General features: G+C 32.1%; 4 protein-coding genes across 11 annotated transcripts in view; 3 read left to right on the top strand and 1 right to left on the bottom strand.

The window, feature by feature from the left end:
- The window catches only part of LOC105188421 (bridging integrator 3 homolog), a 2,136-nt gene extending 1,921 nt beyond the window's left edge, over positions 1 to 215 (top strand). For 3 of the 5 annotated variants that reach the window (XM_025296901.1, XM_025296900.1, XM_011149855.3), the window contains exon 5: positions 1 to 215. This exon is cut by the window's left edge. In XM_025296901.1, coding sequence (XP_025152686.1) covers positions 1 to 140 — 140 coding nt within the window. In that variant the 3' untranslated portion in view covers positions 141 to 215. The other 2 variants (XM_025296903.1, XM_025296902.1) reach the window with 1 other exon arrangement.
- A 1,940-nt stretch (positions 216 to 2,155) lies between these two features.
- On the top strand, positions 2,156 to 7,511 carry Set8 (SET domain containing 8). The gene is made up of 7 exons (XM_025296898.1): positions 2,156 to 2,483; positions 2,593 to 2,750; positions 3,576 to 3,748; positions 5,216 to 5,351; positions 5,429 to 5,787; positions 5,891 to 6,081; positions 6,285 to 7,511. The coding sequence occupies exons 2-7, from the start codon at positions 2,687 to 2,689 to the stop codon at positions 6,493 to 6,495; spliced, it is 1,134 nt and encodes a 377-aa protein (XP_025152683.1). The 5' UTR covers positions 2,156 to 2,483; positions 2,593 to 2,686; the 3' UTR covers positions 6,496 to 7,511.
- An 879-nt stretch (positions 7,512 to 8,390) lies between these two features.
- Positions 8,391 to 15,910, top strand: Lztr1 (Leucine zipper like transcription regulator 1). 4 transcript variants are annotated; one of them, XM_025296876.1, is made up of 11 exons: positions 8,391 to 8,866; positions 9,090 to 9,398; positions 9,460 to 9,574; positions 9,722 to 9,888; positions 9,999 to 10,200; positions 10,913 to 11,107; positions 11,756 to 12,209; positions 12,287 to 12,477; positions 14,402 to 14,686; positions 14,786 to 14,968; positions 15,065 to 15,910. In XM_025296876.1, the coding sequence occupies exons 1-10, from the start codon at positions 8,721 to 8,723 to the stop codon at positions 14,903 to 14,905; spliced, it is 2,184 nt and encodes a 727-aa protein (XP_025152661.1). In that variant the 5' UTR covers positions 8,391 to 8,720; the 3' UTR covers positions 14,906 to 14,968; positions 15,065 to 15,910. The 4 variants fall into 4 exon arrangements, with proteins under 4 accessions (XP_025152661.1, XP_011148159.2, XP_011148163.2 ...); XM_011149857.3 differs by having other exon boundaries at positions 8,392 to 8,866; positions 10,913 to 11,272; XM_011149861.3 differs by having other exon boundaries at positions 8,393 to 8,866; positions 9,090 to 9,328; positions 9,525 to 9,574; positions 10,913 to 11,272.
- Positions 15,911 to 17,191: 1,281 nt separating this feature from the next.
- The window catches only part of LOC105188424 (L-galactose dehydrogenase), a 5,029-nt gene continuing 2,220 nt past the window's right edge, over positions 17,192 to 20,000 (bottom strand). The window contains exons 2-8 of the mRNA XM_011149862.3: positions 19,181 to 19,321; positions 18,989 to 19,106; positions 18,542 to 18,703; positions 18,220 to 18,453; positions 17,980 to 18,111; positions 17,435 to 17,607; positions 17,192 to 17,300 (exon numbers count right to left, since the gene is read on the bottom strand). Coding sequence (XP_011148164.1) covers positions 17,219 to 17,300; positions 17,435 to 17,607; positions 17,980 to 18,111; positions 18,220 to 18,453; positions 18,542 to 18,703; positions 18,989 to 19,106; positions 19,181 to 19,321 — 1,042 coding nt within the window. The 3' untranslated portion in view covers positions 17,192 to 17,218. The remainder of the gene's footprint in view (positions 17,301 to 17,434; positions 17,608 to 17,979; positions 18,112 to 18,219; positions 18,454 to 18,541; positions 18,704 to 18,988; positions 19,107 to 19,180; positions 19,322 to 20,000) is intronic.

Raw genomic sequence — 20,000 nt, 5'->3', positions numbered from 1 at the left:
TGACACAGCTATATACACAATTAATGCCTATGCAATATTTGGAGTTGACATCAAATATAATAGTATCTGAGGAGGAATATCAATGTATTGTAAAAACTGAATTAAATAAATTAAGGGCATTAACAATAGTAAAGGAATAGGAAAGAAGAATAATAAAGGATCTGTGAACAGAAATATATTTCTTTAACATTTAAAATAAATTAATATAAAAGATACATCACATAGTTAAGTAAATTTATTTATTTATTAAATACAATATAAAAACATGCACATAAAATTAACCATTTTAACGCATTAATTATTAAATTGCTTTTCATTTTAGAACAAATGTTTAAAATAAAAGTTATATGGTTTCAAAGAAGATAATATAATGATCTTATTTGATTTTTTCTTTTTTCCTTTAGCAGGTTTTCTCTATTAATCATTAAGCTTATTTTAGATCTTTTAAATAGAATATTATTTTATATGCAATAATTCCATCAATTATTTCTTATGTAAAAGAATTGAAACAACATTATCAAAGAATAGTTATTTTCAAATATATTATATATCTAAAAATATCAGATTAAAAATATAACATTACTGTAACATCATGTAGCAAAATATAATTGAAATTGAAAATCCAATATAAAAATGTTGAAATATATATTCAATATTTTTCAAATTAATAAGCAAATAAAAGATGATTTGTTTTACAAATCGAACTTCTGAAAGTTAAAATAATTGTAAATTTATATTTTTTAGCTAATTTTAAGAGCATACTTAAATAGAATTTTACTATTTTGTTTAATAGCACTTTTGTAAATAGCACTTTTGAGATATTCACTGATCATTACTTTTCTTAAATGGAAATCCCAATTTTTTATTATACCATCTTTTTCTACCAATTTAAACAACTTTTGTCTGATTTTTTATTTTCTTTATTTGCATTGTTTTATTTGCTTAATATTTTTTAAGATATTTAAGGAAAACTTGATAACTTGATAACTTTTTCAATATTTAATTCACGATATCTTGCTAACTATTTGTCGGAAGAGAAAGTGGTACTAGACTTTTTTGCTCTACTTGGTTTCAAGAATATATTGTTACAATAGCGTCCTGACTTTTATTAAATAACTAATATAACGCTAATATAACAATATATTCTTGAGATTAAATAGAGCAGAAAAGTCTAATACCACTTTTTCTTCCGATAAATAGCGAGATATCGTGCGAGTTAAATATTGAAAAAGTTATCAAGTTTTCTTTAAATATTTCAAAAAATATTAGGCAAATAAAATGTTTCAAACAAAAGTTGCTTAAATTAATTAGTGGGAAAAGATGGTGTAATAAATTGGGGTTTCCATTTAAGAACAATAATGATCAATGAATATCTCGATAGCGCTATTTGTAAACAAAATAGTATAGTTTTCTATCCCCCTTGAAATCATATAACTTTTGTCCGAAATATTTTTGCTGAAAATGCTTCGTAGAAGAATTATCGAGGTATATATACAGGGTGTAAACGAGTAAGTGATCTTTTTACCACACGATTTAGCATTACCGACAGCACTATAGTTAATGGAATCACATATAAATGCACGCATCGTATCGTTATCAGCAAATTCAGATAGTTGACTTATCGGCTGTTTAAACTAAAATCAAGTACGAAAAGGTGTAGATCATAGATATAGGCTGGTATTCATAGTCCGGTCTTATATTTAAGATCGTCTTAAGTTCATCTTCAGATGCTACATAGATCATTTCATTGGCTACAGAATATCTGAACGTGAACTCAAGACGGTCTTAAATATAAGATCCGACTATGAATACGGCCCATAATAGTATATCTAGACTGCGTGTTCGAGGAGTGGGGGTATAGCTCACGTAGAAAAGAATATACTCTGTTTTTACTGTTCGTTCTCTCTCTCACACAGTCCCGATGGAAGGGATATAGGGGAGGCAGGTGTGTGTGTGCTGTACAGTGCTGTACAGCACACACACACACATATATATATATATAGGTCTGTTCTTTTTTGCTGCATTGGTGCAATAAGTTAGAGTAAAACAAATATATATTTGTCTCACTCTAACTTATTGCATCAGTGCAGCGAAAAAGAACAAGCCTTATATTTATATATATGTGTACTAGATTTCAATATAGCGCGTATCCCCACTCTATATCATGTGACCCATTTTAATTCCACCAGTTCCGATACGTATCAAGGTGGCGCTCCAAAAACCCGTCGCTCAGTTTTTAAGAGGGAAGTTCGTCCCCTCTGCGCAGTCTTTAGTTCGCCTCCGTGGCGGTTGGACGTGGTTTTTGTAACTACGCATATTTTTTGATCGTGGGGATTGCGTACGCGTTGTCCCTGTTTTTCTTTTACCTTCATACTACTGGAAAATGGCGTATGGACAAAGCTGAATGCAGTCCGGAGCCATGTATTAAACTGAACTGAACTATGTAACGACGCGCTTATCGTGTAACACCAGTGCATGCAGCTGTACGATCTTGTTTGTCATTTCACATTTTGAATTTGTTTATAAAAAAACGCAGTAAATACGGCACGCGTAGTTCCATGTCAATGAAGAAACTATAAATTCGTTCATTAGACCGTGACCAATCGTTATTGCCAACCGTCGTTGTCATCTACAAATTTCTGCTGTGCTTGGTTAACCATCGTTTGTTTTCCCATCGTGCTCTGCCATGAATAGAGCTACTCGTGCAGCATCCCGTTGCAATGGGAATAACGTTGGGAACACAGTTAAAGGTAATCGCGTGTTTTGTGCTAATACTTTCACTTAGATATAGTGCTTTCATTTCGAACCGGCCACGTTGAGGTTATGTTTTGAATTGGTCTCCTCTCTCGCTCCATTTTGAATGCTATCGCAGAGACGCTCCTTAGATGTGCCTATCTTTATCTCAATTCGACACGACATATATCAGTCGTTACGACGCGTCAATTTTGTAATTCATTAAGCGCGAAGCGATTGCAACTAGGGAATGCCGCTTATTGATTCTCGACTTGTGATAATGCAAGTTATTAATCCATGATAGTGATCTTCGCAACTCTAGTTAGATTGTGATTAGATTCTGAACTAATACAGAACTAATATGGAGTGCAAGATAGTCAGAGCTGCCTGCCGTAGGGCGAGATATGTTATATTATTTTCGATCGTGATTTTTGTGAACTTTTAACGTCTAAATTTCTTGAATCCTTATTATGTTTGTTATATAATTTTGCTGTATAAGATAGAAACTTATTATTTGAATCGTATGTATGATGAATATTCATGTGTTTGAAGTCAATAATTATTGATTTTTGTTAAATTAAAAAGAAATGATTCAAAATAATAAATTTCTTATAATATTACATATATTGATTGTTTGCAAATCTGTTGCAAATGTCTGTAAAAGTTTAATTATCAATATTAATTTATGAAGCAATTATGTAATTTTTATGCAGTATAATTTTGCTTCATAATGCTAATATTATTTGTATTTGTAATATCGCATGCTACATTAAAAAATTATAATATATTTAGCATTTTGTTTCATAAGAAAACTATATATTCATAATTCTTGATCCATATAGTGAACCAGAGATGTGGTATAAAGAAAGATATAGCTTTGCAAAATGATATAACAGTAAAAAATCAAAACAAATTTAATACTACCAAAAAATTAACTAATAAATGTCTTTTTGAAACACAATCTGCCTCAGAAACATATAAATCATCTACAAACAAAACATATTCTTGCAAACGAGTAAGTATATATTACAAATTATGTACATATACAAAGTATTTAAAAAATAGGTAGTCAAACTTTATAAAAGTATATTTTACTTACTATAAGGATGAAAAAAGATCATATAAACATGGATCCAGAAACATTTTTTTTCTAAGTTATAAACACTCATTTATAATAGAAGTAAGGTTTAGTAGAATAATATAGAATAAGAATATAGAATAAGCTGTCACCTTGATACTATCTTAACTCTTAAATATTTAAATAAAGATTGATTTTAGTTTCAAACAGATCCATTTGCTAATTTATCTATTTGTAATAGAAAATGAATAAAAGATAATGCATGACACATCAATGTGAAACATGTTGTTTGTTATAAATACAAAGTATTTATATATGAAATATAACTTGGAAAAGAAATGTTCCTACACTTATATTCATATGACCTTTTTCCATCCTTACAATGAATAGAATATACAGGGTGTCCCATTTTAATGTCCCACCCTAAATAACTCCAGTATTGAAGTTTCAAGGAAAATAATCTGAATAAAAGTTGTAGGGATTTAAGTAAGCTACCTTATGATGACCTTGACTTTGACCTTGATCTCTATTTTCAAAGTTATTTAAAAATCAACTTGCGTTTTTTAAATGGGAACCCTTATTTTTTATTACACTGTTTTTTTCTACTAGTTAATTTGAACAACTTTTATCTAAAACATTTTTTTATTTGTCTAATATTTTTTGAGATATTTGAGAAAAACTTGATAACTTTTTCAATATTTAACTTATGATATCTCGCTAACTATTTGTTGGAAGAAAATGTGGTTTTAAACTTTCTTGCTTTATTTAATCTCAAGAATATATTGTTCCAATAGAGCCTTGACTTTTGTTAACTTACTGACTTTTGGAAATTTCAAAATCATCAAATTAACAAAAATCAGGGCACTATTGCAACAATATATTCTTGAGACTAAATAAAGCAAGAAAGTCTAGGATCACTTTTTCTTCTGACAAATAGCGAGGTATCGTGAGTTAAATATTGAAAAAGTTATCAAGTTTTCTTCAAATATCTCAGAAAATATTAGACAAATAAAAAAATGTTTTAGACAAATGTAAACACATGTTTAGGCAAAAGTTGTTCAAATTAACTAGTAGAAAAAAAACAGTGTAATAAAAAATAAGGGTTCCCATTTAAAAAATGCAAGTTGATTTTTACATGACTTTGAAAATAGAGATCAAGGTCAAAGTCAAGGTTATCATAAGGTAGCTTACTTAAATCCCTACAACTTTTATTCAGATTATTTTCCTTGGAACTTCAATACTGAAGAGTTATTTGTGGTGGGATATTAAAATGGGACACCCTGTATATATACTCTTAGAGTTTGGTCACCTAAGATCCTGAAAGATCCTGCATAGATTTAAAAATTTAATAAATTAAATTAAATTAATTTAATAGAAATAATTGCAATATTATTTTATTTATAGGATTCAAATGTAGATGTTATGAAAGAGAAAAGTTCTGCGACACTTGTGCATTACCTTTTTGGCAATGCACGAGTCCCAAAATGTGTTCAAACAAGCAATGAAATTATTTCTGATATAGAGCAATTTAAAACTGATGGTATTTATCACTAATTTATACTTCCATTTGACATACTTTTATAAATTTATTTTATAATATACTGACTCTAATTTCAGAGACACCAGTGGCTGTTCCAATTCATGGGCCATCTACGCCACATAGAATCAATATGCCATTGGCATTAGAAGATGAAGAACCTGCTGTCATGACCAAGGAAAAGCAACCTGTAATGGTAGCATTACGTAGCCCATTGCAAGTTATAAAAAAGCCTGCTTCACGTGGACGCAAGAAGGGAACTATTAATCAATTACCGAATCGTCTGTCGAAGCCGGTAAATGCGGGTAGTACAAACCACTCGATTACTGATTATTTTCCAGTGCGTCGTAGCGTCAGAAAGTGCAAGAAGGCTGTGTTAGAAGAAAAACAGCGCGATATAGAAAATAAGGTGGTCTGTCAGGTGGAAGAAGGCTTGGAGGTGAATAAGTTGTCGGATCTAATGTTGTGGAAACGTTAGCTTATGCTTTTCTTGAGTAATATCGTTAAACATAAATTAATTATGTTCGTTTCTCTTCTATTAGGTTAGATACTTTCCAGGTAAAGGTCGAGGTGTTATAACTACACGAGAATTTACTAAAGGCGAGTACGTAGTGGAATATATTGGTGAATTAATTAGTCAAGCAGAAGCAAAGGTACGTGAAGAAAAATATGCACAAGATCAAAACACCGGATGTTACATGTATTACTTTCAACATCGTAATCAACAGTATTGGTATGAAAATTTTTATTTGTTATTAAGAATTACATTTTAAAGCTCCCAGCTTTCTCCCTGTCCCCCTCCCTCTTTCTCCTCTCCCCTTTCTCTCCCTCCTCTTTCTCTCTTTCTCTCTCAGCTGGAAATATTATTATACTATTATACTATTAAAGTAGAAATTGTAAAAAAAGTTCTAAAATATCAGTATTTTCTTTTTTCAGCGTTGACGCTACAGCAGAAACGGACAAATTGGGCAGATTAGTTAATCACTCGAGAAACGGTAACTTGGTTGCACGGATTATCGAAGTCGGCTCCATACCGCACTTGGTGCTCACGGCGAAGGAGGATATACCGATCGGCGTCGAGGTCACGTACGATTACGGAGATCGAAGTCGCGAATCCATTCGTTATTATCCATGGCTGGCATTATAGCACACTTCCAATTCACTATTAAAATAGCATTGCGTTGCACACATTGTACATAAAAAATTCACTTCTGTTCCTCCTGTGAAGGAACAGTGTGTTCGCTTTATTGTATAGAAATTCTAAGTAATCTTCTAAGTAAAGTCACGGACAGATTTACATGATTTATGCGCGCAAGTTTTCACATTAATGAATTTCAAATACTTTTCTACATTTCCGTAATGGAAGTAATTCTAATTACTTTATTAGAAATTAATAGAGTTATTAGAATTAGTTCCGACGAACTGATCAGGAGTAAATTTCTTCAATTGTAAATTTGTGTATATTGAATTGTTCGTGCTTTGTATCGTAAGCGAAATTTATATATTGCAATGAATAGCTTTTTCAGTATAGCACAACGTCACATTAAAGTTATCTAATAGGACTTAATTTATTTTTTCTGGCAATGGTTTTTATACTATGCTGTTGTCATGCCCTTAATAGTGCCCTGATACAGTATTACCGTTTGGATTGGAACTCTTGTAGCTGACATTTGAATCGTATGATAATCGTAACAAAATAATAAGAATAGCATTATCTAGCCTCGGTTTTAGTTAGTACAGTAATTAAGCTTGAGTTTCTATGTGTTGGGTCAAGAGTTTCTGATCAAAACGTTTGTGATGCGTATTGACGTAGCTACGAATATAATGTAAGCTTGAAAAAAGAGGTATAAATGTGTACGTATAATCAGTGTGACTATTGGATAAAACGAAGATTTTTTATGAAATATTTGTATAATATGCGTTAGTTTCTCAATTTTTTAATTTTTTCACTGCCACGTGAATATCAATTCAATGCGAAATAGTATCTCTAGAAATAATTATGTAGTATATATATGTGTATAAATAATATGTAAATTATATTTCTCTCGATTGTTTATCTTTTCGTTTTCTGTGAAATGGATAGAGAAGTTGCAGACAAATATCGTATCGTCTTTATATTCATTCTTCTCACCGACTATTTATAACATTATTATAACATTAATACACATTATTATTTAACATTAATCATTTATATATTTTTACATATTATCATTAGTTTAGTATGCTGCCACTTGTTATACGATTGATTAGTTTAGTACACTGCCTATTTCTAAGAACATACGACGAATTAAATATAATTGAGATCTTCCTCATTCCTCTTTCAGATTTTCAATTTTAATATAGTAGTTTAATATACTGAATACAGTGATATTTATATTGTATATATATATATATATAATTTGTTGATTACATTTGTGTATTTTTGTTGCACTTTAGAGTTTTTGTCCTGCACATATACAAGATACGAGATACGTAGATACTATTTAGAACTTTATTTCAACAGATTTACATTTTCTGAGGTTTATTATTAGCAGTTTTTTGCATATGTTAAGTTTTTTTGCAAACGATGATTGTATTTTTGCAGCAATATCTTATCGCAATTAAGATCTGATTTTTGCTGTATAAGAAATATATGTAATGTGTATATATATATATATATATATATATATGTGTGTGTGTGTATGTGTGTGTGAGTATATATGTGTATATATATATATATGTATATTACAATTGTGAGTAACTTTATTATTATATGAAAAAGAAATTATGAAATATAAAAATGGTTTGCTACATCAGCAAAAATATAACTAGCATATTTTCTTTGTCATAATTTTCACTTGATTTTGCAAAAACAGCTTGTGCATAAAGTTAAGAAGTAAATTGGCAAATATATATGTATATGCATAACTATAAAATTTGTTAAAATATATTACAGAATATATAATTAATTTATATTACAGAAATATTTAATTTTAAATGTCCATTTTTAATAATTTACTTTTATTTTCATAGAAAAATTGTAAATCTTACACGTGCATCTTGTTACTATATGCGTCAACTTTTCATTAATGAGAATGCGATTTATAATACATGCCTTATAGCTATATGCAAATTTTCATTGATGCCGACCCGTGCGATGGTGGTGGCAAGTGGGTGATGACACTATATTGATTCCTCGCCAATCTACGCGACACATGTTTTTGACAGTTGTATTGTATGCTCGAAGACCTTAAACTGTGGCGGTTCGGTTGAATTCTGCAATGGCTTGAAGCGTAAATCGATGAACGTTCGCTCTCTTTGAAACTTTTCTGAAACGGAAGAGACATGTTGACGAGGAAAGACGTATAGGTTAAAGGTACTTTATCCTGCTGAATGAAATACCGTTCTGTATTGTCCCGCGAGCATACGAACATGGACAACATGGCGACTGCGGAGTGTTTGACCCTAGATTTCGGCCCATTTGAGACAGTACATCGATGGCAACGTATGCCGGAATGTGATGAATTCGTCGGTGCTAGGTATATTAAAAAAATTAACAAATACGATAGTATAATTTTCACATATCTTTAATTTTGATAATTTTGCATTTATATATTTTAATATTTTTCATTTACTAAGTTACTATTGGATAAATAAAGTTTACTTTGTGATTAAGGTAATATTATTTTGAGATCTAAGTGAGATCAATAAAATAGCTACTAATATTATAATTTGGTCAATGACTTTTGTTTACTTTTTCAGACGTAGCAAACACACTATTGTAGCATACAAAGATGCGATTTATGTTTTTGGTGGTGACAATGGTAAAAAGATGTTGAATGACTTGTTGCGCTTTGATGCAAAGGAGAAGTCCTGGGGACGAGCATTTGCAACTGGAGTTCCACCAGCACCACGTTACCATCATTCTGCTGTTGTCCATGGCTCCTCAATGTTTGTCTTCGGTGGTTATACTGGGGACATACATTCCAATTCTAATCTCAGTAATAAAAATGATCTATTTGAGTATAACTTTCAGACTGGTCAGTGGGCAGAGTGGAAGTTTGTAGGGATGTAAGTATTGTATTTGTAGGCATAATATAATAACTTATAATAAGTGTTCATATATTTTTAGGACACCAGTAGCTAGGTCTGCTCATGGTGCTGCTGTATATGATAATAAGTTATGGATATTTGCAGGCTATGATGGTAATGCTAGATTAAATGATATGTGGACAATATCACTGTTGGTAAGATATTTAATACTTTATAATTGTTTGTAATATAAACATTGTTTATAATTGTTTGTGATATAACTAATATATGGAATTAAACAATATAGAAATCCCATACATAAATCTTAATTCCATTTAATTTTACGCATGTCATTTACGCAGCCTGGTGAGCCTAGGGTGTGGGAAGCAGTTATTCAATATGGCGAATGTCCACCGACATGCTGTAATTTCCCTGTCGCGGTAGCCCGAGAATCTATGTTTGTTTTTAGCGGTCAGAGCGGAGCAAAAATAACTAATAGTCTCTTTCAATTTCACTTTAAGAAGAGGCGGTAAATGTTACATTTGTGTGACGATAAATTCCGTGTAGTAATTTACAATTTTGTATTCGCGCCTCATAAATTGTAATTATATTTCTTTCCTTCCTGTTTTTATTTATTAGATGGACACGTATATCGACGGAACATATATTACGTGGCGCGCCGCCTCCACCGGCACGGCGATACGGTCACACAATGGTCAGCTTCGACAGACATCTCTATGTCTTCGGCGGCGCGGCCGAAACGTCTTTGTCTAATGATCTTCACTGCTATGATCTAGACACGCAAACATGGAACGTTGTATTACCATCCTCTGACAGTCAGGTAGAAGGCCTATACATAACTGCAAAATTTAAATTAATATTTCACTGCTATAGCACACTAATTATATGTATATATATATATATATACAGGGTGTCCCATTTTGAAAAACGTACCTCGATAATTCTTCAACGAAGCATTTTCAGCAAAAATGTTTTGGACAAGAGTTGTATGATTTTATGGGGGACAAAACAACTATATTATTTTGTTTAGTTAGCCAGATCAATGATTGGTCTTGCCTTAACTTTCAAGCCTCATAACTCGGAAAGTACTCAATGAAACGTAACTTTATTATAGTGTTTTGGAAAGCTCTCGAGATAAGCACAAGAATATGTAATAAAAAATAGGGGTTTCCATTTAAAAAACATTACTGATCTTGACCTGATTTCTACAAGGTCACTCAAGGTCCAGTCCACATTTCCATCATGTATCCCCCTTCAAGCCATGCAACTTCCGTTCGAAAAATTTTTCAATAAAATCATAGATTCGCGAGATAATCGACCATATCACTTAAAATGAAACACCCTGTATATATTAATGATATACATGAGGGCGAATCATTTAATTTCGTTTTGTGAAATAAATTTTTATTATAAATAGAAACTGAAAATTAGAGATTGTAAAACAGTTTCGTATCTCTTATTTATAATATATTTTTATATTATATTTTTAAATTAAATGATATCTTGGTTATGATATATAAATGCTTACGCAGGTACCGTCTGGCCGACTTTTCCACGCTGCAGCTGTAATTGGAGAAGCGATGTTTATCTTCGGTGGAACTGTGGATAATAACGTACGATCCGCCGAGACATATCGTTTTCAGTTCTCGTCGTACCCCAAATGCACTCTACATGACGATTTCGGTCGACTTTTGAACAGTCGTCTATCCTGCGACGTAGAGTTTATTGTAGGTGAATTAGAGACTAAGATACCGGCACACATTGCTATGGTGGCTGCGCGTTCACAATTTCTTCGGGCTCGAATTCGAGAGGCGCGTGAGAAACGGGCAATGCATTTGGAAGAGGTGTTTGGTACTGCTGATGTACCCATTAAAGATTTGCCGTTAGTAGAGGTAAAGTTCTATTGCAAGTTGGAATTGCGTTTATTAACTTTAGCTTTATAAAAAAATGTAGCTGAATACATGTAACAAATTTATTTGATTATAGTGAGGCGTGTGCAACATGAATATCTCCAAAAATATTACTGATTAAAAAAAAACACTTTCAGGCAAAGTTAAGATCTTTTAAGAGTTATACATTAAGAATATATTTCAGATATATACGATCATATATACAGGGTATATAAAAAGTATCGGGACGGTAAAATATCACAAAAATTATTTCAAATCTTTGTATCGTAATTTGTAGTCTATATAAAGTAGATGGACGTTTTACTTTACAACTTTTTTTTTTAAATCGTCGGAAGTGTCTAAAAAAGTATACGGATTAATGTTACGCTGAATATTCTATATAATTTCTAATGTTTGTTTAAAAACAATCAGCAAGTGAAAAATGATATATATTTCCTAATTCTAATTTTTAATTTTCTGTTGCAGGTAAAACTAAAAGATGCTGTACCGGAAGCTTTTGAGATGGTGTTAAACTATATCTACACCGATCGCATTGATCCTACTAAAAGAACAGATGATGCGTTCAACGGTAAAATTGAGGATCCGCAAAGCAATCGCATCGTGCTTCTCATGATGGACGTATACCGTCTTGCCGTACAGTTTAATATGGAACGTTTAGAACAGTTATGTGTAAATTATCTCGAAGCAACAATAAGCCACGCGAACGTCTTGGTGGCGTTGCATAACGCTGTGCACTTGAAACTATACTTCATAAAAGAGTTTTGTCTAAGTTTCGTCGTAAAAGAGAGCAATTATAATCAGATCGTGATGAGTCAGGAGTTCGAGACTTTGGATCAGCCGCTAATGGTGGAGATTATCAGACGGCGACAGGTGCCGCAAGCGAGAACTTTTGCTAAGTACGAGTACGAATCTGGCGTCGGTATGTATCTTATATTTTCATATGTTCTTTTGTAAAGTTCTTTTATCGTAAGAGGAACTTCATAACGCATTACGAAGCTCGTTTGCCAGGAACCAGCCTGGAACAAGATATGAAGGCGTTTTTGAATAGCGTTGGTCTAGAATTTTGCGATATTAGGCTGATCCTGGATGGCCTTCCGATACCGGCACATAAAGCAGTTCTTGCGGCGCGATGCAGTTACTTTGAGGCTATGTTTCGATCTTTTATGCCTCGTAATAACATGGTGAATGTAAGTACAAACAACTTAACAAGTTATGTAAAGAGCTATTCAGACTAACTTGCATAGTCGCAATATATACATACAAATATAAATATAAAATGGCGGCTGTGTATGTGCGCACGCGCGCGTGTATGTGTATAGAGTGGTACATTTTAATTTTTTTTTCGGTAACGGTGGGGAAATTCTCATGGATACCCTCGGCCCTTGGCCGGGGAGTCGAGGGTTATGCCGGACTCTTACCGGTTAAAACCCCACCGGGGTATCTATCGATCGGGCCGTGATGAGGGGAGTCAGGGCAACTACTCCTGCATTCCCTCCCCAACACCCCGGGCCCAGGGCTCATAAGAAGAGTCCCACGCCCGACTACCGCGCCCCCTCCCACAAAGGGAGTATCTTCTATATACCTTCTATTTAAAAAAATTAAGTTGACCTTCATCTGATGTTAAATACATATTTCAAGGCCAAACAAAGGGCACTATTACGCGTCCTCCTATAAACCATACAACTTTTATTTAAAACATTTCTTTCTCCAATATTTCGTTTTTGAGATATTTCGCATTGTCAACCCTTAAATGCTTTGTTCCACCCTGTATATGCACGTTCATCTATCTCTCATCTTTATTTCGTGTAATAAGTTGTATATTGTGTCATTAAGATTAATTTTCTTGCATATTGTAATATGAGGAAATATGCATAAAAGACAATTCTTGAGTACGCGCAACTGAAAAGAAATAGCACATCTGTCTACAGCGCGGCGCCTATAACACGATGTTATCATTTCATTTTTCTAAAAATTAATCATGACCATGTTGTATTGTTATATATGAATGGATTCGGCATCAAATGCTCTTTAATTTTTGTCTTCATGAAATTTTTAAATTTCACAAAATTGAAGGGTTAGTGGGCGGGGAAAGATTGAAAATTTTGACACTTTTGAAAAATCTAAATATACCGTTGCAAACAGTATAAAGTACTGTAAAACTTTTGTAGGAAACATTTTTTCATATACTTCGTACTTTAGAAGATATTCGCATAAAATGAAAATGTTAGTTTTTTTCAAGGGGTTATTTCACCCCCTAAACCTTGAGATACGGCGATAGAAAAAATATGTATCTAATAGTTTTTATTGCTCTACAACATATCTAAAGCCCATCAAAATCGGTGAGGGACAGTTCCGACGGTTTTCTTGTCAGATATCTCGAAAAAATATAAAAGATATGGGAAAACATTTTAGACCAAAGTTGTTTGGTTTGAAAAGAGATACAAGACAGCGATATCATTTTGTTTATAAATGGTGCCATTTTCGAGATATTCATTGATCATTTTTCTTAAATGGAAACCCCAATTTTTATTATTTGATCTTTTTCCACTAATTAATTTGAGCAACTTTTGTTAGAAACTTCTTTTGTTAGAAATTTCTTTATTTACGTAATATTTTTGGAGATATTTAAGGAAAGCTTGGTAACTTTTTTAATATTTAACTTACGATATCTTGACTATTCGCCGGAAGAAAAAATGATTTCCAATGATTATTTTTTAAATATTTTACTATCTTATTATTTTACTTTGGTAAGATATACCTTGATTTATTGACATTTGTACTCTCACTATGTGAAAGCATTTGTAGTTGTATGTAACTATATAGGTAAACAGCACAGACTACGAAAACTATTATGTAGGTATTCATTATCATTTTAAAGGATTTTTTACTTAAAGGGAAGTGAGTTTTGTTGAATAGTAAATATATTTAATTAGCATAATTGAGACATTTTTTGAAATGACATTGGTAACAACATTTCTTAATGTCACTTCAATTAACGCGTTAGATTTGTCGATATACAAGGTATTCGCATATATAGAAATAATATAAATAATAAATATAAATAATAAATATATAGAAATAACATAAATAATAAATGGAACTTTTACGCAGATACAAATTGGCGAGATGATACCGTCGTCAGAATCATTCCATTCGTTACTGAGGTACATTTATTACGCCGACGTTTCGATGCCGCCTGAGGATTCCTTATATCTATTCACTGCACCAGTATTTTACGGTTTCACGAACAATCGACTGCAGACATTTTGTAAGCAAAATCTTGAGACCAATATTACTTTTGAAAATGTTATACAGATCTTGGAGGCGGCGGATAGAATGCAAGCTGGTGATATGAAAAAGTATGCACTAAACTTAATAGTCCATCATTTCAGCAAGGTATGGAATCTCTTAAACTTTGTATATTAGACATTAATATGTCATTCGTATTTATATAAATATAAATATATTCTTTAACAAAATATCGTTTTTATTCAGGTTGCGAGAGTCCCTAGACTGAAACAATTAAGCCGTGAGCTCTTATTAGATATTATTGAGGCGTTAGCTGATGAACGTAGCGAAGGTAGAATGTGTCAAGATATGACGAACGATTGCTGACGGATTTTTACTTCAGATCATCGTTCGTGCAAATGGGATTTGCTGTCATCCTGCAGTTTCCAGGTAAAAAAAAATTTCATTTTATCAAGATGGATTTTGTCAAGATGGGATTAATTATTAAGACTACACAGATTCACAATTAATAATATTACAAAAAAGTTAAACAGAGCATATGCCAGATGTTGATGACAAAAATCTTTCAACTATAAAACAAGATTATCCAAACGTTTCGGTCGTTATTTTGACGCTCCTCGTGGGAAAGGAAAAGAAGAAATGTTTACACGGGGAAATTGGGTGTCACACGAATTGAAAGGAAGAGAGACATCGAAAGAAGAAAAACCGTGTGCGAATTGTTGCTACAACATCAAAAAGAAAGGGTTCTTTTACATCGAATTATTACTAGCGATGAAAAGTGGATTTACTATGATAATCCTAAACGCAAACCAGCATGGGTTAAGCTCGGCGAACCTGGTCCATCAACGCCAAAGTGAAGCATCCACGGCAACAAGGTTATACTGTGTATCTGGTGGGATATGAAGGTGGTGTATTATGAGCTACTGCAACCGTCTGAAACTATCACTGGTGAACGCTATCGACTACAATTAATACGTTTGAGCCGTTTGGGCTGTGAAGGAAAAACGACCGGAATGAGAGAATAGACATGACAAGATAATTTTACAGCATGACAATGCCAGATCACATGTTTATAGATCCGTCAAGAATTATCTAGAAGGAGTGAACTAGGAGATTCTACCTCACCCGCTATATTCACCAGACATTGCTCCCTCAGATTACTATTTGTTCCGATCTATGACGACGGCCCGTTCTGGAGAGCGGTTCAGTTCTTATGAAGAAATTAAAAATTGGTTTCATAACAGGATCGCTTCAAAACTACCAGACTTCTACCAACGTGGAATCCGTTTATTGTCTGAAAGATGGGCAAAGGTTGTAGCTTCCGATGGAGCATATTTTGAATAAAGTAAGAATGATTTATTATGTTTTAAACCAATGTGTTATTTTATCAAAAAGTTCGTAAAATCATACTTGTACACCCAATATTTTGTGTTTTTTACTCCTACAACTATTTTGTAAGCCTCTTTCTGTTCTCAAACTCTATTCCTTTTAAATTCGTTAATCATACATTTATTGATAAGAAAAATATCTGTATATGAATACATCACGAACTTCCGAGAAATTTCAATCATGGTGCATGTAACTTCCCTGGTCATTCTTGTAGTATTTTTTTATGAATTCCTGAGGAACTATAGTTCAGAAAGGAAGAACACTTTGAATACGTTGAGAATTCATTGTGCTATCTGGGAAATGTACATGGTCGGGAACGGAGACGTAACACAAGTGCATACGATAATACAGGGGTACAGGGGTAGGGGTGTATCGCATGCAAAAAATGGATATACATTCTTAAAGTAGAGACTTCAAGCTTCATTTTGAAAAGAAAATCATTAGTCTACGATAATTTTTCGCGAAGTAATCGCCAGTCAAAATTGGCCAATTTTCGGCAATAAATTATCTATGCCATAATTCTTTTGAGCAGTGTATATTTTAAATGGAAACATAGAAAAACCAATTCTAAAAATGGATCTCGATAGGGAATGGATGTTTCAGTGAGACAATGATCCGAAGCACATAGCAAAGAAAACGAAACAATTTTTCCAGAATTGTAAAATAGAAGTTCTTGAACGGTCACCACAAAGTCCGGACCTTAACTCAATCGAAAATTTATGGAGTTTACTGGATGCAGAGATTCCATTAGAAAAACGCAATAATAAAGAAGAATTTTTAAATGAATTGCAACTAAAATTTCAAAGAATTGATAAATATTATCTGGAAAAACTTGTTGAAAGTATGCCACGACGTATACAAGCAGTAATAAAAGTAAAAGGCTACAATACAAAGTATTAATACTTACTTTGTATAAAGTGTCCACTTAATTTTGACCATGTGCAGTTTTATATTATTGTCATTAATCAATAAAAATTCTAATATATTATTTGTTACAATTGGTTTTTCTTTATATTTTGTCAAATTATACTTTGTTAAATAAGCAATAAAGATTTGATTTGTTGACATTATTAGTTAAATTAAATTAACCTTTTATTATTTATGATAACTGTCCACTTAATTTTGTCCATGACTGTATATTATGTATGTATATAGCAATATATATTATATTATTACATATATTATGATCGAATTATTTAAAAATTGAGCGCCAAGTTCACACCGGTCATATTCAATAAGTGAAAAGAATAAGAAAAAGAAATGGAAATGTCAAAATCGAAAACGCTCCTCTCACAGTTTATTTTTCATGTGTTCTCGATACATTGCGACCTCTTTACCTTCCCAGTGTTGATTTTTTATTTTCGACAAAAATCTAAAATAAGTAATAATATTTTATACTTTTATCTGTATATGTTTGTGACCACAGAAATTGTCTATCTTGAATTTTGTTAGGAAAATTCGTTTTTAATTTTAATTCATAATTAGTGACCGATTTATGAGACTTACTTCTCTCGAATCTCTTGCAACACTATTTTTTCCTTCTCCGTGATACCATTCAGTAGCACATCCAAGTTCATTTCTAACTGTTTCGTGCTTTGTATTCCGACCAAATTGGTATCCGCATCTGCGTATTGTAGCGAATACCATATCGCTAGTCGAGACAAGTCTACATTTCGATCCTAGATCGTTATTTAATAATATCATTATTCAATCGTTATAATAATATCACTATTATAATATCATTTTAATAATATAATTATTCGTTATCTCATAATATAACGTTAACCTTTTCAACTAATTTCTTGAAATTGTATACAGAATGACCTAAAAATCGATTACAATTGGAAATTTTCTAATTTTCTATCTGTACATTCTGCAAAAAATATTATACATGTATTATCAACAAAAAATTATGAATTTTTCAAATCAGTAACTAACTTTTGTGCCATTTTATATTTCTTTTACAATCAGTAATATATAGAAAATAGAACGAGCATTTTAATCTATTTCATTATATTCAATAGATATATTTTATATTAAATGTAACATGCCTTGCAATATTGCGCAGCATTTGCACATTGCCGCTTCGTCTCTTCAGAGGCAGGATGCCAACTTGGCGGATTGTAATTCGTTAAAATAGCCATACATAGCAATGCGGCGTTAATCAAACCAATATCGTGTTCCTAAAATATGTACGAAAAGCACAATTATATTTTGCAGTCAATGAATTTTAAGGTTGATAAAATAGAGGTTAAAGATGTGATACGTGATGCGATTGAAATTGCGCAAACCTTGAAAAACGGGACGTACTCCAACAAAGTATCGTCGATCAAGGTGAGCCTTGTGTAGCTTAATATGCAAGATATATTGATGTTGCTCCTCTCGACGCATTCTTTCAATACAGTCACCGGATATCCGGTTACGCCAATATATTTAGCTTTACCATTGGCTACCTGTTTCGATAATTCCGGCAAAGTTTGCGTGAGGATTATGTCTAACGATGGCCCGAACTCGATATCGTGGACCTGCAAAGTTACAATTGAAAGATATCTGGGGATTATTTATCTATTTTATATTGTGACGTGCATTATCTCATATTATCTCTCATATTACCTGGATAACATCGATGTAATCCACGCCCAATAATTTCAAACTCTTCTCGATACTCTTTCTAGTTTTCTCGACCGTAAAATCGAACATGTTCTCATAATCCATTTCATACCTGCCGACTTTTGTCGCGATATAGTAAGCTTGTCGCGGAATTCCTTTTAACGCCTGTAAGATAAATTTTTATTTAAATATGTTTTTACTCATTTTATTTTAATTTTGAGTTTCTTATAAACATGTTGAATAAAATACGAAATGTCTTAGAAAATACAAACTTTTTAAATACGTCTTTAAAATATATTTTGGAAATGTAGGTTGTCTATAGCATCTGTGATGATATGTATGAGTGATGTGTTGTTTTAAAAAAAAAAAATGTTTGAAATGTGTATATGTTATATAATATATTCTATTAATAATTCTATTATTCTATTAATAATAATAATTTTTTCGTACCTTGCCAAGCGTTTCCTCGGATCGACCTTGGCCGTAAAACGGTGCTGTATCAATATAATTGACACCCTGTTTAATCGCTTGTCGCACTGCCTCTATAGCATTTGTCTCATCGTACGTGCTAATAATAATTTAATTGTATAAGCAAATTCGCAACGCTAATTGTAATATACGTTTATACGATAAATAGTTTACCTATAATGAAAACCGAGTGGACCACCGCCAAAAGCAAGTTTGCTGACCATCAAGTCGGTTTTTCCGAGCTTCTTATATTTCATAGCTTTCACTGCTTTAAGGTCATGAAAGCCTTCGACGTAGGTAGGTGGTAAGGAATTCCTGAAAATATCATGATAAAGAATAAAGAACGATAAGAAAAGATAGAAATAGAAATATCACGATAAAGAATAAAGAACGATAAAAAAAGAACTTAAACTCGGCACAGATTAGACTGAGTTAGATTTTTAATAAAGATATTATTTTAATTTCTGCGAGTACCCGAGGCAGAAACTTATTGTGTTATCCGAAAATTATATGACTAATAAATAGTAATATATAGGGGTTACAAAAAGTCTGGAAACCCCTAGAAATTTCGAATATGTATTTTTAGAAAAAATATTTCAGACAAAAGTTGTATGGTTTCAAGGAAGACATAAAATAGCTATATCAGTTTGTTTACAAATAGCGCCACTTTCGAGATATTCATTGATTATTACTTTTCTTAAATGGAAACCTCAATTTTTTATTATATCACCTTTATTTATCAATTAATTTGAACAATTTTTGTCTGAAACATATTTTTATTTGCCATATATTTTTTTAGATATTTAAAGAAAACTTGGTAACTTTTTCAATATTTAATTTACGATATCTCGCTAATTATTTGTCGGGAGAATAAATAATATTAAACATTTTTATTCTATTTGGTCTCAAGAATATATTGTTACAATAGCGCTCTAATTTATCGATTTTTGAAAATTTCAAGATCATCAAATTAACATCAAATTAAAAAATTAGG

The sequence above is a fragment of the Harpegnathos saltator genome, unplaced genomic scaffold (genome assembly GCF_003227715.2).
Source record: "Harpegnathos saltator strain DR-91 unplaced genomic scaffold, Hsal_v8.6 scaffold160, whole genome shotgun sequence".
Lineage (NCBI taxonomy): Eukaryota > Metazoa > Arthropoda > Insecta > Hymenoptera > Formicidae > Harpegnathos > Harpegnathos saltator.
Note: the sequence above shows the minus strand (reverse complement) of the source record. Positions and strands in the feature narration are given on the sequence as shown.

What these genes read in the sequence shown, in the direction of transcription:
- Set8 (XM_025296898.1), top strand. Translation starts at nt 2,687, where the DNA reads ATGAATAGAGCTACTCGTGCAGCATCCCGTTGCAATGGGAATAACGTT. An exon ending in AGAGCAATTTAAAACTGATG is followed by an intron (nt 5,352 to 5,428) that starts GTATTTATCACT and finishes CTCTAATTTCAG; the next exon opens with AGACACCAGTGGCTGTTCCA. An exon ending in AGGTGGAAGAAGGCTTGGAG is followed by an intron (nt 5,788 to 5,890) that starts GTGAATAAGTTG and finishes CTCTTCTATTAG; the next exon opens with GTTAGATACTTTCCAGGTAA.
- Lztr1 (XM_011149857.3), top strand. Translation starts at nt 8,721, where the DNA reads ATGAAATACCGTTCTGTATTGTCCCGCGAGCATACGAACATGGACAAC. An exon ending in TTTCACTTTAAGAAGAGGCG is followed by an intron (nt 9,889 to 9,998) that starts GTAAATGTTACA and finishes TTTATTTATTAG; the next exon opens with ATGGACACGTATATCGACGG. An exon ending in CTCGTAATAACATGGTGAAT is followed by an intron (nt 12,478 to 14,401) that starts GTAAGTACAAAC and finishes ACTTTTACGCAG; the next exon opens with ATACAAATTGGCGAGATGAT.